The sequence below is a fragment of the Lissotriton helveticus genome, chromosome 7 (genome assembly GCF_964261635.1).
Source record: "Lissotriton helveticus chromosome 7, aLisHel1.1, whole genome shotgun sequence".
Taxonomy (NCBI): Eukaryota; Metazoa; Chordata; class Amphibia; order Caudata; family Salamandridae; genus Lissotriton; species Lissotriton helveticus.
The window spans coordinates 1,029,178,653-1,029,192,763 of NC_136068.1; the positions used below are offsets into that span (position 1 = coordinate 1,029,178,653).

General features: G+C 41.6%; 1 protein-coding gene across 3 annotated transcripts in view; it reads left to right on the plus strand.

Moving 5' to 3' along the window:
- The first annotated feature begins 13,173 nt into the window (after positions 1 to 13,173).
- Positions 13,174 to 14,111, plus strand: part of DUS1L (dihydrouridine synthase 1 like) — a 266,802-nt gene continuing 265,864 nt past the window's right edge. The window contains exon 1 of one of the 3 annotated variants that reach the window (XM_078653767.1): positions 13,174 to 13,291. Coding sequence is in view for 1 of the 3 variants with exons in the window: in XM_078653768.1 (XP_078509894.1) it covers positions 13,289 to 13,291 (3 nt within the window). In the remaining 2 variants the exon portion in view is untranslated. Of the gene's footprint in view, positions 13,364 to 14,111 lie in introns of all 3 variants that reach the window. The other 2 variants (XM_078653766.1, XM_078653768.1) reach the window with 2 other exon arrangements.

Here is a 14,111-nt window from a genome sequence, read left to right on the forward strand (position 1 = left end):
AAGGAATACCTGCTCTATTTCAAAACTAAAATGCCCTCCCTGCCTCTACAAAGCCCAACTTCAGAACACCAGCTTCTTGATACTTCATTAGGGAGTGCTCCATTAGCCACCCAGAGTCCGGCTACATCTTGAGACCATTGGATATTCTTCCCTTATCCTGCGGGGCAGGTAAACAACTGGCAGCGGGGCAGCAGGGTTGGCAAGGGCTGAAAGATATTCTTGGAGACCAGTTAGTAGAGCCTGGGACTAGCTTCCAATACGATCTTAAAACCATGTTAAATCTCATCCTCAACGAGATGCGGAAGCTGAAAATAACGCAAGCGAATGAAATAGCAGCACTACACTTGCGCCTCTCTAAAATTGAAGAATCAGTTGGCTCTTTTCCGGTAAGACTACAAAAGCAGAATCCAGGATTTCTCTTCTGGAAGATCAGATGACCTCAATGCAGCAGCAGGCCACACTAGATAAGAAACAGAAAATGTTGTTGGAAAGTAAGCTCGAAGAGTTGGAAAACCATTCTTGACAATCTAACCTACGGCTGGTTGGGCGAAGGGACACAGATGCCCCAGTGGGTTGAGTCATTCATCAAAGATTATGTGCTACCCGAGTTCTCTGGTGTGCTTACTATTACGTGGGCACATAGAGTTCCAGCTCAGCTATTTCCAAATACAAAGCTACCTAGAGCTATCCTAGTCAACTTTGCGGACTACCGAATGAAAGAACAGGAACTGACCAGAGCCATTCAAAAGAAACAATTTTCTTCTCGGCAAGTTCATGTTGCTGTATTTTTTCTGACTGCTTCTGCAGCAGCTTGTCGTCTGAAAGAATTTGTTAAGCTTCTGTATCTGTTAAAGGCAATGGGAACCCAGGCGGCCATAGCCCAACAATCAAAGCTCGATTCCTGGTCAAAGGGAAATTCCACATGTTTGCAAATCACGATGAAGCACAGGAATTATTGCAGAAAATCACTACGGAGAAGTAGAAAGTCAGAAAAGAATGAAGTGACTCTTGCTCTTCTCTTTTGATTCTGAATATATAATGATTTCGGTTTTTTTTTATATCAAGGGGGGCATGGTAGTAGGTCACATTAGGGTGCAATACCATGGCACCCAGCTTAGGGATTTTCCTGGGAGGGGAGGCAGCGGGTATGGTGGGCTATTCCCCAACTGCCAGGGGTGGGGAGAGACACAGGGCTTGGTAAAGGGTAGGGTGGGGGATAGGCAAGAGGGAGGGAGAGGTAGGGAGGAAGGGGTAAGGGGAGTAAAAGTGCGGGAAAAAGTGCAGAATTATAGAAGAAAGAGTAATTATGAGATTAAATAAGAGGACAGAATAGTTTGTAGGAACATATTGCAGGGGTATAAAAATTGTTTGTTTTTTTACTGCATTTATGTGTGAAGAAATCAAAACTAACTTTTTTTCTCGCCTGCACCGATGGATTACTGGGCTCCAGGGGGTGGGTGGGGGGGGATGAAAATAATTAAATTTATTGTTGTAAAGGCAATTCGTTATTGTTTCACTCTGTAAAAATAAATGTGTGAAGAAATATGGATCTTAAAATAAGGATAATATTGATGAATGTTAACGGTGTGTCCAATAAGAAAAAATATGGTGGACTGATTTAATGGCTAACCTCTTTTTCTCCTCAGGTTTTATATCTCCAGGAGACTCATTTAAAAACAAATTCAGCTAAAAATGTATTGCTAAATATTATTCAAAGTCTATTTTTGTTTCTGCTGGGCTAGCAGTTAGGGGAGTAGCTATTTATTTTGGGCAAGGGATTTATTGTGAGATTGATCAAGTTATGAGAGACCCCCAAGGGAGGTGTATTTGGATCATCGCCAGGGTAGACGGGATACCTTTTAATTTTATAAACTATCACGCCCCAATTGGTGATGATCATATAGCTCTTATAAAGATTAATGAGTTGGTTAGAGGCATAGAGAACCTATAATATTAGGAGGTGATTTTAATTTCATTCAGGGTTTAAAAGGGACACCTCTAATAAAGCAGAAAAGCAACTAAAGCTAAAAATCTTAAACTTCATGACACGGGATTATCAACTCCTAGAACCATCGCGCGAGGCGCACCAAGGAGATACACAACGATTCCAGACAACTTCCCGTATCGATTTCTTTCTTATTCCTCGCTATGTTAATTGTATAAGTGCTGAAATCAGGGCTTATTCATTCTCAGATCACTCACTAGTTATAATTGAGATCAAAGTAGAAGCTGTAAGGCGGGAGTGATACAGGTGGCAGATGGATCGGCTCCTCCTTTCAAACCCTAAATGGGTAGAGGACATTAAAGTTTGGATTAAGACATTCATCCGGGAGAATATGGGCACAGCAGCTCTCTTCTCGGTCTGGGGGCCTTTAAGGCAACATTGCGGGCCAGATGTTGGCATTTACGGCAGCGCAATCTAAGATGCGGAGGCAACAAATTACTAAACTGCAATGCGCCGTTGATACTGCTTTAATTGGCAGGGGGAGGTGCTCGGTAGTGGAGAAACAATTTGGAAGAAATAGCTAGCTCCCGGATGTATCAGCAGCGTGTATGTGAGGACAGTCAGATAGTGGGGAAATTGCTCGCCAGGGCAAGCAGAGTTAAGCAGGAAACTACATTAATTATAGAATTGGAAGAACCAGAGACAGGGGTATTGACTTGTGACAAGGCAAAAATCTTTGTGGAGCATTATTACAATTTATATACAACTAAATATAAGGTGTCAAAGGAGGTGATACATCAATATTTTAGGGCATCAATCTCCCACAGCTTACAGCTGACCAGGCAGAGGAAATAAGTGCAAAAATTACTTTAACTTAAATTAAGAGCGCTCTCGCCTCAATTCCGGGTGGAAAGGCCTCAGGAAATGATGGCCTACCAACGGAGTTTTATAAGGCATTCTGAGAGGAACTAGCACCGTTTCTGGTAGAGCTCTTTAACTTTGTGAGAATAGGAGGGAAAGCTTCTTCTACTTTTAAGGAGTCCACCATAGTTAGTTTTGTTAAAAAGGACAAGATGCCCTAAAAATGTTAAATAGTATAGACCAATTAGTCTGTTGAATGTTGATTATAAGTTATTAATGACAATTTGAGCAAATCGAGTTTCTCCGATAATATATAAAGATCAGACGGGATTTGTCTCAGGAAGATACATGTCATCTAATAAGTTTTTTTTTAGTTCAAGCAATTGATTTTTTTAACACTAACAAACTGCCTGTTTTAATCATGATGGTCGATGCTGAAAAAGTTTTTGATCTAGTTAACTGGGACACTCTCTTTGCTGTCCTTACAAAGTTGGGATTTCGAATACAGATAACACAAATGTTGGCAAACCTATATCAAGGAGCTCAGGCCCAAGTCTTTATTAACTCGCGGGCAGTAGGAAGTGTGGACATAAGGCGAGGGACTCGTGAGGGATGTCCTTTATCCCCCCGCTCTGTTTGTGTTCTTTATAGAACCACTCGCTGTAAAGATTAGGGATACTCTGCAGATAAAAGAACCTCTGGCAGGTATGTCTAAATTGAAATTGTTTGCAGACGACATTATTCTTCACATTAGGCCAGAGGAACAGAATATCAGGACAACATTGACAGAATGTATCCGGTTTCAAGCTATTGTGGGATATAAAATTAATCATAATAAAACTGAAATCCTGTTACTTAACGCAAATAGTCAAATTCTTCCAAGTTTTTTGCAACGGCAAGCACAATCTTTTGACCCTATTTGATATTTAGGGATCTGCACTACTAACAACTATGATGAACTTTTTTAATTGAATTACTTAGCGATGATTATAAAGATTAGAATTGTATTAGATAGATGGACCCTTCTTCCACTTACATTAATCGGTAGGGTAGCCATTTTAAAAATGTCCATTTTACCATTATTAATATTTTTATTTTCAAATGTGCCGATTAAAATTAACATGGCTTACTTTAAGCAGTTGGAAGCTATATTTCGTCAATTTATTTGAAAGAAAAAGGCCTCACAAGTAAGACTTCCATTGCTTCAACTCGACATAAGGCAAGGGGGATTGGCACTTCCCCAGGTGCGAACCTATTATGAAGCTACTTTTGTAGGTATATTGGCTCGAACACTAGATGGCAAAGAATCATTGGATAGTTTTTTTGTGGATAAGATGGTGCAAGAAGCAGAATCTCAGACTTTAGTCTTTATCAAAACTCCCCAAAAAGACTTGATATAAGACATTACAGGAATTTGGGGATTGAAACTCACAGAATGCAAAATGCTTGGCCTTCATATACAGAGTAGCCAGATACAATTTTGGGACAATAATGGGTTTAGGGAATTATGCCGCTTTATAGTTAGGGGGAGATGTTTAAAATGGCAGGGGTTCCAGGCTAGGTGTGACGCTAGTTGCACGCCATATATTTGGGTTTATTCTCAGATTACTCAATTTATGAAAAAATGTTGCTTTCCATTAAGTAATCCGCCGGTGCCCTTATTGAGAGCTAATTATAGAACTAAACTAAGGGGTTTTAGAAACTGGTACAGACTTTTACAGAATCAAAGAGATAGCTCTCTAGTAAAAGGCTTTTTAGATAAGATTTCCCAAGAGACACAGTGTACTTTTTCAGAACTAGAGTGGCAGGAGATTACGATATATGGCAATAAAGTACTAAGAATGGCATTTTTATCATGCTGGATGTCTTATTATACACCAAGAGTTTTACATAAAATGTATTCAGAAGTAGAGGACAAGTGCTTCCGCTACCAACAAATGGGTTTGGGAGGTTGGCTACATATTTTTTCACCTGCCTGCTTTTAACCCAGTTCTGGGAGGAAGTGTTCTCCACTTTCAACAAGGGCTTAAAGAGAAAACTTAAACCAGAGCCAGAGATAGCATTGTTTGGGTTTGTAAGGCCGAACTCTAATGGCCCAATCGCCCAAGAGGGGAAAGAATTTATAGCGATGTCTGCTTTAGTAGCACGGTCCTTGATCCATCAGAATTGGAGGACAATTAAAGCTCCAACCTACCTACATTGGCATACAAAAATGTTACATATTAAAACCTTCGAGGAAGCCTATGCAAAGAGGGCAGGGGCTACTAAGTAATTCTGGGGAATTTGGAAATGTATGGATGACACAAGAAAGTAAAATATATAGCATTTTAGACTGAGACAGGAAGGCTAACTCTTGGTGGATAAGATATATCTATTTGTTAATGAAGAAAGGATTTAAAATGTTATCTAAAGAAGTGTTATCTGTAATAATGACATTATTGAGTTAATTATGTAAAAGCTGCTATGCATTGCACTTTAGCTTTAGCATTTAGGATCAGTAGGAGGTTTGTGATGTCTTGAAAATGGTTTAATCATGTAAAAGCTGCTATGCACCGCACTTTAGTTTCTGAATTTAGGACATGAGAGAGATTTGTCTTTTAATAACTTGATTGTAAAATCTGCTATGCACCGCACTTTAGAATTTGTAGAAGGCGACTTGCATTTTATTTATTTTTTTAGCTAGGTACAGCACGTATTGGTTTTATTATATAATTGAACACATTTTAGCTGCCCAATTACAGGACAATCTTATTTTAAAAATTGTAGTTTCTTACTACTGAAAGCAGATTTACTGTTATGCCATGCTATAGGCCCACTCAGGCTCAGGATTGATGGCACATGATTTACAACTTGTCCCTTACATTACCTATGCTGGGCACAAGCAGTACTCGAGAGGTGTTTTCATGGAGTCCTAAGTCTGTGTCTTGTGTGGATATTGGTAATTGCCACTGGTCCTGGGATGAACGTCCTCTGCATGACTTGGTAAAACTATGCTGCCCTGCCATTATACAATTATGGGCAACCACATGTATTTCCCCATAGTCAACTAAATAATCCTGAGAGACCCATGGGTAACTCCTCTTACACTGTATTTTTTATGAATAGTGTGCCCTTATGGGGTTGGGGTTAGTTGCCAGCAGCCATTCTCCCAAGAAATGTTAGTTCAGTTTCCCATAAATAAGGTCCTTTGTTTAGCTTCAGCTTTAGGACTTTGCCTTTGTCAGATAAATTAGTAGAGACTCCCATAAGCTATTGACTTGCAGTGGATTATAATATGCAAAGGACAGTGATTTGATGCATACAAATCACTTGGCATTTCGCGACTTGCATTTTTAGTAAGTTGAGCTTAAACACCTGTTCAAATTGCTTTGCACCCCACTTTTTTATTTATTATCTGTATATGGGCTAGGCGCAGGAGTTGCGCCTGTCTGAGATGAAGATGTGGGAAAGATATTATTTCAGTTATTAGTTAAGAAGAAGCATTTAATTAATAATCATATGTACTGTGAATGATTTCTTGCTCTGCTATAATTCTGCTCAATAAAATATATATATTTTTAAATAGAATAAACTATGTCCTGCAAATCAAGGAACTGCTGTATCTTACAAGACCCCAAAAACACAAAAAGATAGGTGTCGCTGTGGGACACACTGTTTCTTCACTCATGAAATGGCGACTGGTGACTCAGTGAAGAGCCACTATCACTGACATGGTAAGCTGTAAACCCTTGAACACAACAGGTTTCCAAAGCAGGCGTGCATGTTCTGCTATGTTTAGCTCAAATCAAATCTTACCAGGACAAGGGAAGTGAATCTAGATGATTTTGTCTTTGCTGTGAGGGAGGGTAGGCGTTATGGTTCAAAACTCCATGCTTCATGACCCCTGTCCATCACTCCACCCCATCTACATTTGTGAGCACATGGCAGGTCTGCTTCTCACCCCAGCAGCAGTCACAGTGACTTCCCAAGTCATCTGTAAGAGTTTGTTATATAGGTCCCACAACCAACTGATTATGTCCACAACTTAACTAATAATATTAGAGCTAGACTGTTCACAGACATTGCAGGGTCCCTGTGTTACTGTTATTTGTCCAACTCCTTATGCCCTACAATTTAACAATATATAGCACCACAGAGTCACAACCAGCACATCTACAGTTACGACTGTGCTGAATATTATATATGGGATAAAATACCCCCTGTCGTACATGATAAGGATACTGCAAGTCACTAAGGAGTTCCACATAGAGGTTGGAGAGCCACTGAAAGCTTGAGCCAGGTTCGAGCCTGAAGCCTGACTCTGGCTCAGCTCGAGGTCCCGTTGGAATCTGCAGCCCATAACGAGCCACGCTTTCACGTGGCTTCTGTCTGCCTGCCTCCCTCTACCCAGAATGTGGCGTTATGGCCAGAACTGCCAAACAGGTTTGAGTCTCGGCATCAGCTCAACATCCTGGTTTTCTGGGCAATTCATTTAATCTCCCCGCCTATAAACAATTAATGTGACCTTGTGTCATATAATTACCATGTAAAGTGCTTAAATATCTTCACGTCGAGTTCACACTATACAAAATATAAAAATTGCAGAAAATGCACACAGAGATCAAAAACACAAAGCCTTAATAAAAGGAAAGTGAATTTGATACCCATTTCCTGGCTGATTTCTACTAAGAAAGACCAGAACCCTTGAAAAAAAGCAGCTTCCCCACTTAAATTATGTGGTCTTAAGCAAATACTTTATTTCACCAAAACTCTTATTTCCTCATTAATGAATGCAAAAGCAGTTTCAAATATGTGAGTTCATAAATACCAGTTGTACTAAAACCTACTGTGCTTAATTTAATAGACTCTAATGTTGATCTACACCAAACTGGGTCACATACACTGTTAACAGGACAATTGTCTTGCCTCTTAGTGCACTAATGGTTCATATTTAAAACTATCATTTTTAATAAGTATTTCCCAGTGCAATGTTATACTGTTATCTATTAATGTCAAAGCTTTGCATATTAAGAAAATAAACTTTCTAGAATTTTGAAGAGGCTTTATTATCTTCTACATTATGCTTGAGTGTATTTTACAGAGCAAATATTTTCAGGGCTTGGCTTTTACACAGGTTCTAGATCCCAGCCAGACCCTTGGCTCGACTTTGGCTTGGCTCTCCCTGTAATTCTGTTCACTCGCCCACCTCTAGTTCCATGCCCACATAGAGGAACAAGGCTGAGTTCCTTTATAAAGTTATGGAACGCCGAAGTTACTTGCAATATCCATATTATGTTCGGCAGGGGGTAATTTATTCCTTGCAACAGATGGGAATACCTTCACCTTTCCCACAAATCACTTACATCCTTGGTGTGTAGCTGTTTCCTATTAAAGTGAGAGAATGTTTGCAAACATAAATAAAAATAGAATCCCTCATGCTAAATTAAACACATTAAAAAAACTGCTAGTTGTTGCAAACAGATATTAATGACAGTTTAATACAAGGCAACTTTTCTATAACTACCCAAGGAGTGCCAAAAATAAACATGTCGCTATAAATATCTACTTTCTGCTCGTAACTCTACAGCTAGAAAAATAGAGCTGAAGAAAGAAAAGCCATATTTCGTTATCCTTCTTTAAATAGCTACTTTAATCATGCTCCCTGACCTGCACTTCCTTTCTCCTCTGCTGCTGGCAGCAGACATTGTGACAACAGAACACATCTGGAATGAGTTATTACAGTCGATTTCTATTGTCCTTTATTTATAATCGGTGACTGTATGCGTCACTAGTCGCCCACTATAAAGAAATTAGAGATAACTTTTTATAAAGGGATTCCAGAATCTGAGGTCTTATAAAGTACTGTAAAGCAGTTCTGTCTGGCAGGATGGTGCTAAGGCTGGTATTGCACTTGTCTGAGCTCTAGAGCAGTGTTTCCTGACCAGTGGATCACAGAGCAAATTTTGGTTTGGTCGTGAAAGTCCAAGAAATGAATAAAGATGCCTTTAAACTATGTATTTAACTTGTTGCAATCGCTGCGCTCAAAAGACAAAGCTCAAAAGTCAGGCTATGCTTTCAGATAAATTGCTACTTATTTTTAGGTCTCGCCTAGCGCAGCGTATGTGCTACTCGCTCTGCGAGATTTATGGTAAATGGTGGGCTTCCATTGAAAATAAGCTTTCTTGGTTGCCTCCCTTTCGCTTTTTGGTCTGGCCCACCCGGACTGGCACGCCTGCTTTCCTTCTGTCGTGAAGCAGTTTCTTATCGCAAGGAGGCGTGTTATATAAACAAGCCCTGCGATACAGTCTGGATGGGACGTCCCAAAAGGAGACAGAGCGCTGCGTGTTTATTTTTACATCGCGCTTTCACTTTAAAGTGAAAGCTCGATGCAAAAATAAACAGCAGGAATGGCGAGCGCTTGTTTTACAACTCTTCATAGTTTTTGGCCACGCGTTTTCTTTTTAGGCGCTTCGAGGCCACCCGTGCGCCATGTAATGCTATGTAAAATTAATGTAGTTGTTAACCTGTTGCTATCGTCTGCCTGTGTCTCATTCAGTCACTCCACCTTTCCTCTGTCTTCTTTGCTTGTTTTACAACTCTTCATAGTTTTTGGCCTCGCTGTTTCTTTTTAGGCGCTTCGAGGCCATCCGTGTGCCATGTAACGCTCTGTAAAATTAAATGCAGTTGTTAACCTGTTGCTACCGTCTGCCCTTGTCTCATTCAGTCACTCCACCTTTCCTCTGTCTTCTTCTCACGAAAGGCAGTAAAGCCTCTCATGTGTCTTTCTCCCTGTGCGCATCACACGCCTCATTAGACGCTATAACAATACTTTCCCCCAAAGGAATCCTCTCTTTCTCTCCTTCAGGTTCATCATTCCTCTCCTTGCTAATTATCCTCCCTCTACGCCTCCACCTTTATTCCCTGTTCCTTGCCTTCTCTCTCACACCCCTTATCCATTTCCCACCTGCACTGCTTTTATTACCCCCGCTCTCGAACTGTTTCTCTCTACTGTCTGTCTCGGTCAGACCCTCTTTCTCTCATTGTTTCTTCATCCCTTTCACTCGCTGACACTCCTCTGCTACACTCTTCTTCCCTCATTCACTCCTTCACCCCTGCCTTACCTTTTCTAGATTTCTCCTTCCCCTCTCTTTTACTTTGCATATCTCCTCTGTACACTCTGTGCCCCTACACTGTGTCTCTTAATCCTCTCTTTCTCTAGCTCCTCTCTTTGTTTAGTCTCTCCCGCCCATGCCCTTTCTTTCTTCAGTTTTATTCTCTGAATCATCCCTTGACTTTCTCTCCTTCCCTTCCATCTTGCCCCTTCCCTTTAGCTCCTCCTTTCTATACCACGCTCTCTCTTCCCCTCTTCCCTCTCCCTTCTCCCCTTTATTCTCTCTCCTTCTTCGCCTCCTCTTTCATGCTCCCTCTTCTATCGACTTCGTCCTTTCCCAGTACTTAGTCCAAGTTTCGAGTTAAACTTATTTTGTGGGAAAGGGCAACGTTCCGGAAGGAGCTGTCAGGAGACATACCACACCGCTATTGGAGCCTTCAAGACGCAGGGCCCATGCCAGCGAGTGGTGGGGGCTGAGTGGGGGCAGTGGAGGGAAAGATGTAATGTAAAAACCGCCTGCCCCCGCGGCGTGAGCCTCAACCTCTTTTTAAGGAGGGCGGGCTGTACCTCAGGGCGCGTCCTGACAGTAGGCAGCAGCTGTCGAGAGCCCAGACTGCGAGGCCGTCGCAGTGGCGTAATGCGAAATGACAGCTCTCCCATGCAGAATGTGATGTGGGCCCCAGAGTCTCTCAAACTGAACAGATATTCACTTGTCTTGGGCTCAATAGGGCCCCCGAAGAAGTGAGGTCCCCTCTAAAGGGTTGGAGGTCCCCTGTGCCCTTCCTGTGTCACGCCCCTTCCATGCACTTTCACTGGGCCTCTGTCTGGCAGCAATATGCACTTACCAGATTTGTAATTCTGTTTGTTATTGCTCGGAAAAGCAGAGTGTCTTTCCTGAGCTCTAAACTGTTTCATATTGCTTGGCATTTTACACGTTCTGCCGGCATGTAATCGCAAGGCTAACAGGCACCTCTCCAAAACAAGGTACATAGGGCCCCCCTTCCCTGCGCACCTCGGAGGCTGTAGAGGGGTCTCCATTATGCCCGGTGGTCGAAGTGGGGGAAAAAAGGAGGGGAACTGTCGGTGGAGAATCAGAGGGCAGGAATAACCTGTGGATTGGGTCAGTGGGCGGAGTCAGAGGTGTGGCAAAATGAGCAAAATATCTCAATTTTTTTGTATTTGTTTCCCATTTTACCAACCGGTTACAGTTTATTATGTTAATTAATGTAACATTCCCTCCCTCTGGAAATATGTTGTAACCCCTCTTACCCTAGCTTCAAAAAGGACCTAAAGCTGCACCTTCTTAACAAATATCAGGGCACTTAAATTCTTTTATCTGGACCCTAATTCCCCACCACCCTTCCTTCTGTATAGGTTTCCCCCTTTCGATGCTCTGACTCCCTCTCCTTCCCCTCTTGACCTATTTTCCATTACTTCTGTCTCTCTCCCTTTTATTTCTATTGTTGTTTTTGCCCTTGCACGTATACTATTTTGCTATTCATCATCCTCAACTGTTTCCCCCAACCCTTACTTCCCTCCTCCTCCCCATCCCCATTTTACTTCCCCCTGTCTTTTCTGTATTGTTTTTCATGTCCCCATTGCTTGTATTTTTCCTTATTGTCCAAATGTTCAATGCAATCTTGCCTGTCTAGACCCTTGTAAAGCGCTCCGATACCTTCGGGTCCAGCCAGCGCTATACAAAACCTTTAAAAAAATAAATAAAACCAATGGATACACAGGTTTAATTAAGATTTCATATGAGTTATTGACATTACAATACATTCAAAAAGTGGGATACGTTTCCAATCACGGAATGTCCCAAATATCCTGAAAAGTGGAATCGCAAGCCATTTGTCTCCCAAGCAATGGAGTTTCTGTCATCAGCACTTCTCTTCCCCTTTTCCACAAGAGCAGTTCAAACATGAATGGCAAAATATCCTAGTTTGCAAATATTTTCCACATAATTATGGCTCTGCCATATTTGCCACATAATACATAATTTGCTGCATAATCTGACAATTTCAATAGATTGTTTATAGCTCAAACGGATCAAAAGTTCCAAAAAAAATGTGACTTGTGCTGCTGTGAAGTGGAGGGCCCTTTGCAAAGGTTGACTGGTCACCTTTCTCACTGCTGCAGTTGTATGTTCCACTGGTACTCATAAGGAAAAATCTTTGCAGAGAGTGTTAGCATGTGTAACAAGCATTTGCAATGCAATAGGTCTCGCATTTACACGAGTTTAAGCTATTTGCATTGTAAATGACGATGCTTTTTATTTATGTTTTAAAAAATAAAATAAAATAAAAGGCAGTGTTATTTGCAATGTCAATAGCTCAAACTTTCATTAATGCGAGACCTATTGCATTGCAAATGCTTGTTTAACATGTGATGGGTGTTTACAAACTTCTCTCACTTTGCAGTTAGAGAGAGATAAGTAAAGTAAATTATGTGGCTATCTTGTTGGGGTAGAGTGTGAACGGTAAGGCTGTAGGGTGTCATTTTTTGTAACACTACAAAATCTAAATAGCTGTAAATGAAATGAGAGGATGTGTCATAACAGCGAGAGCTGCCAACTTTAGTACTGGGGAACCAGGCAAACACTCAACATCTTGTGTCTCTGAGTAAATCACTACTCTCCCCTCCCTAACCAAAACTGAATGTCATTCTGTAATGCATCTGCGGCTCATGTAAAGTGCTACAGTACCTTTGGGTTGAGTTTGTGCTATATGAAAGTGCAAAAATGTTAATAAACTGTACACATTAAGCAGGTAGGAAAGCAAAAATTAAACACGTTTGTTAATTCTTAAGTGTGATGGAACCAAAGATTTGAATAGGAATAAAACAAATCAAAACACTTCACTTGGAGATGCACAAATGTGAATATCCACTCAAACCAGATTCCACACATGATCCCTTTTGTGCAGTATAGTTTTATCAGTAGAACAGTATGGCTGTGCGAATTTAGTGGCCATTTCAATAGAAAATGCGCTGTCTGAAAAGGACAGTGCGCTCCCATGCAATGCTTTAGTTACATTAAACATCGCCACCTCTTGGCAATTAAACTTGGGTGAGTCGTGAAAGTTTGTCATTCTAAAAAGGGGGTCGTGGTGCTAAAAGGTTTGGAAACACCGCTGTGGAGCACATGCGAAAAAAATACAGCATTCTAATAACTTCTACTCCACGCTCGCCACGCTTCACTCCTATCAGCACTATTACGTTCAGGAAGTTCTTCTAGCATTAGACGTCGAGAGGAAGTCCTATTTTGTTCTCTACTCCGCTTCGAACCGGAAAAGGAAGAGTAGCCGCAAAAGATGCTGCACACTTCCGGGTTTACCCTTCAGTAGCCGGCGAGGTTTAGGCTGGGAAAAGGACAGCGCTGATGACATTTCTACATGGTTTGTGTCCTGCCCCACCTTGAGTGCGGGAAGGCGTTTCACACTGGAATGTGCCCGCAGGATATATGATAGGTGCGGGAGGGGTGGGGAAGGAGCTGTGAGTTGTGTCTATGGAATTATGGAGCCCGCTGTAAGTTTGTGAGGGAAGATTTCTGGTAACTTAATGAGTGTTGGTACTCCATGCTGGTTGGTAGGCGCATTGGGAGTAGGTCGCTGTGCTATGGAGTTTGGTTGGTAGTGGTTTCGGGACTGGGTATGTTGCAGGGGCTCTTTGAAATTGGTGAATGTTGCAACGGTAGAATTGGTAAAAATAAAAAGTGTTGCAATTGTAATGTGTGACTTAACATTTGGCTGGGCGACTAGAAGGGCAGTGACACCGGGGTATGGGTTAATGATGCTGGATCGGAGGCATGGCTAGAACTAGTACTCTGTCCGTCATACTTTCTAACCACTCCATCTGAGTGGTACATGGTTACGCTGCCACCTATAACACCCCCCTTTCTCTCCCCTTTCACTTTTCCTTTTCTGCTTGTAGGGCAGGCAGTTCAGGTCCCGGGGGTGGGGATCGGAAGGGAGGTTGGGGGGGGGGGGGGGGTGTAGGAGAAAGATTAGGACACTTGAAGTTAGGAGGAGGAAGTGGGGAGAAGGGAGTGTGAGGTGCTGTTAGTGGGAGGTGAGAGATACATGAAGGCTTGATCAGAGAGAGGGGGAAGAGCACTTAAAGCGTATTGAATTTACGTTAGATCCCTCATTAAAACCAAATTACACATCTGAGAATTGCTTAATGATAATGCAAGTACACATCTAAAATGTACTTAAT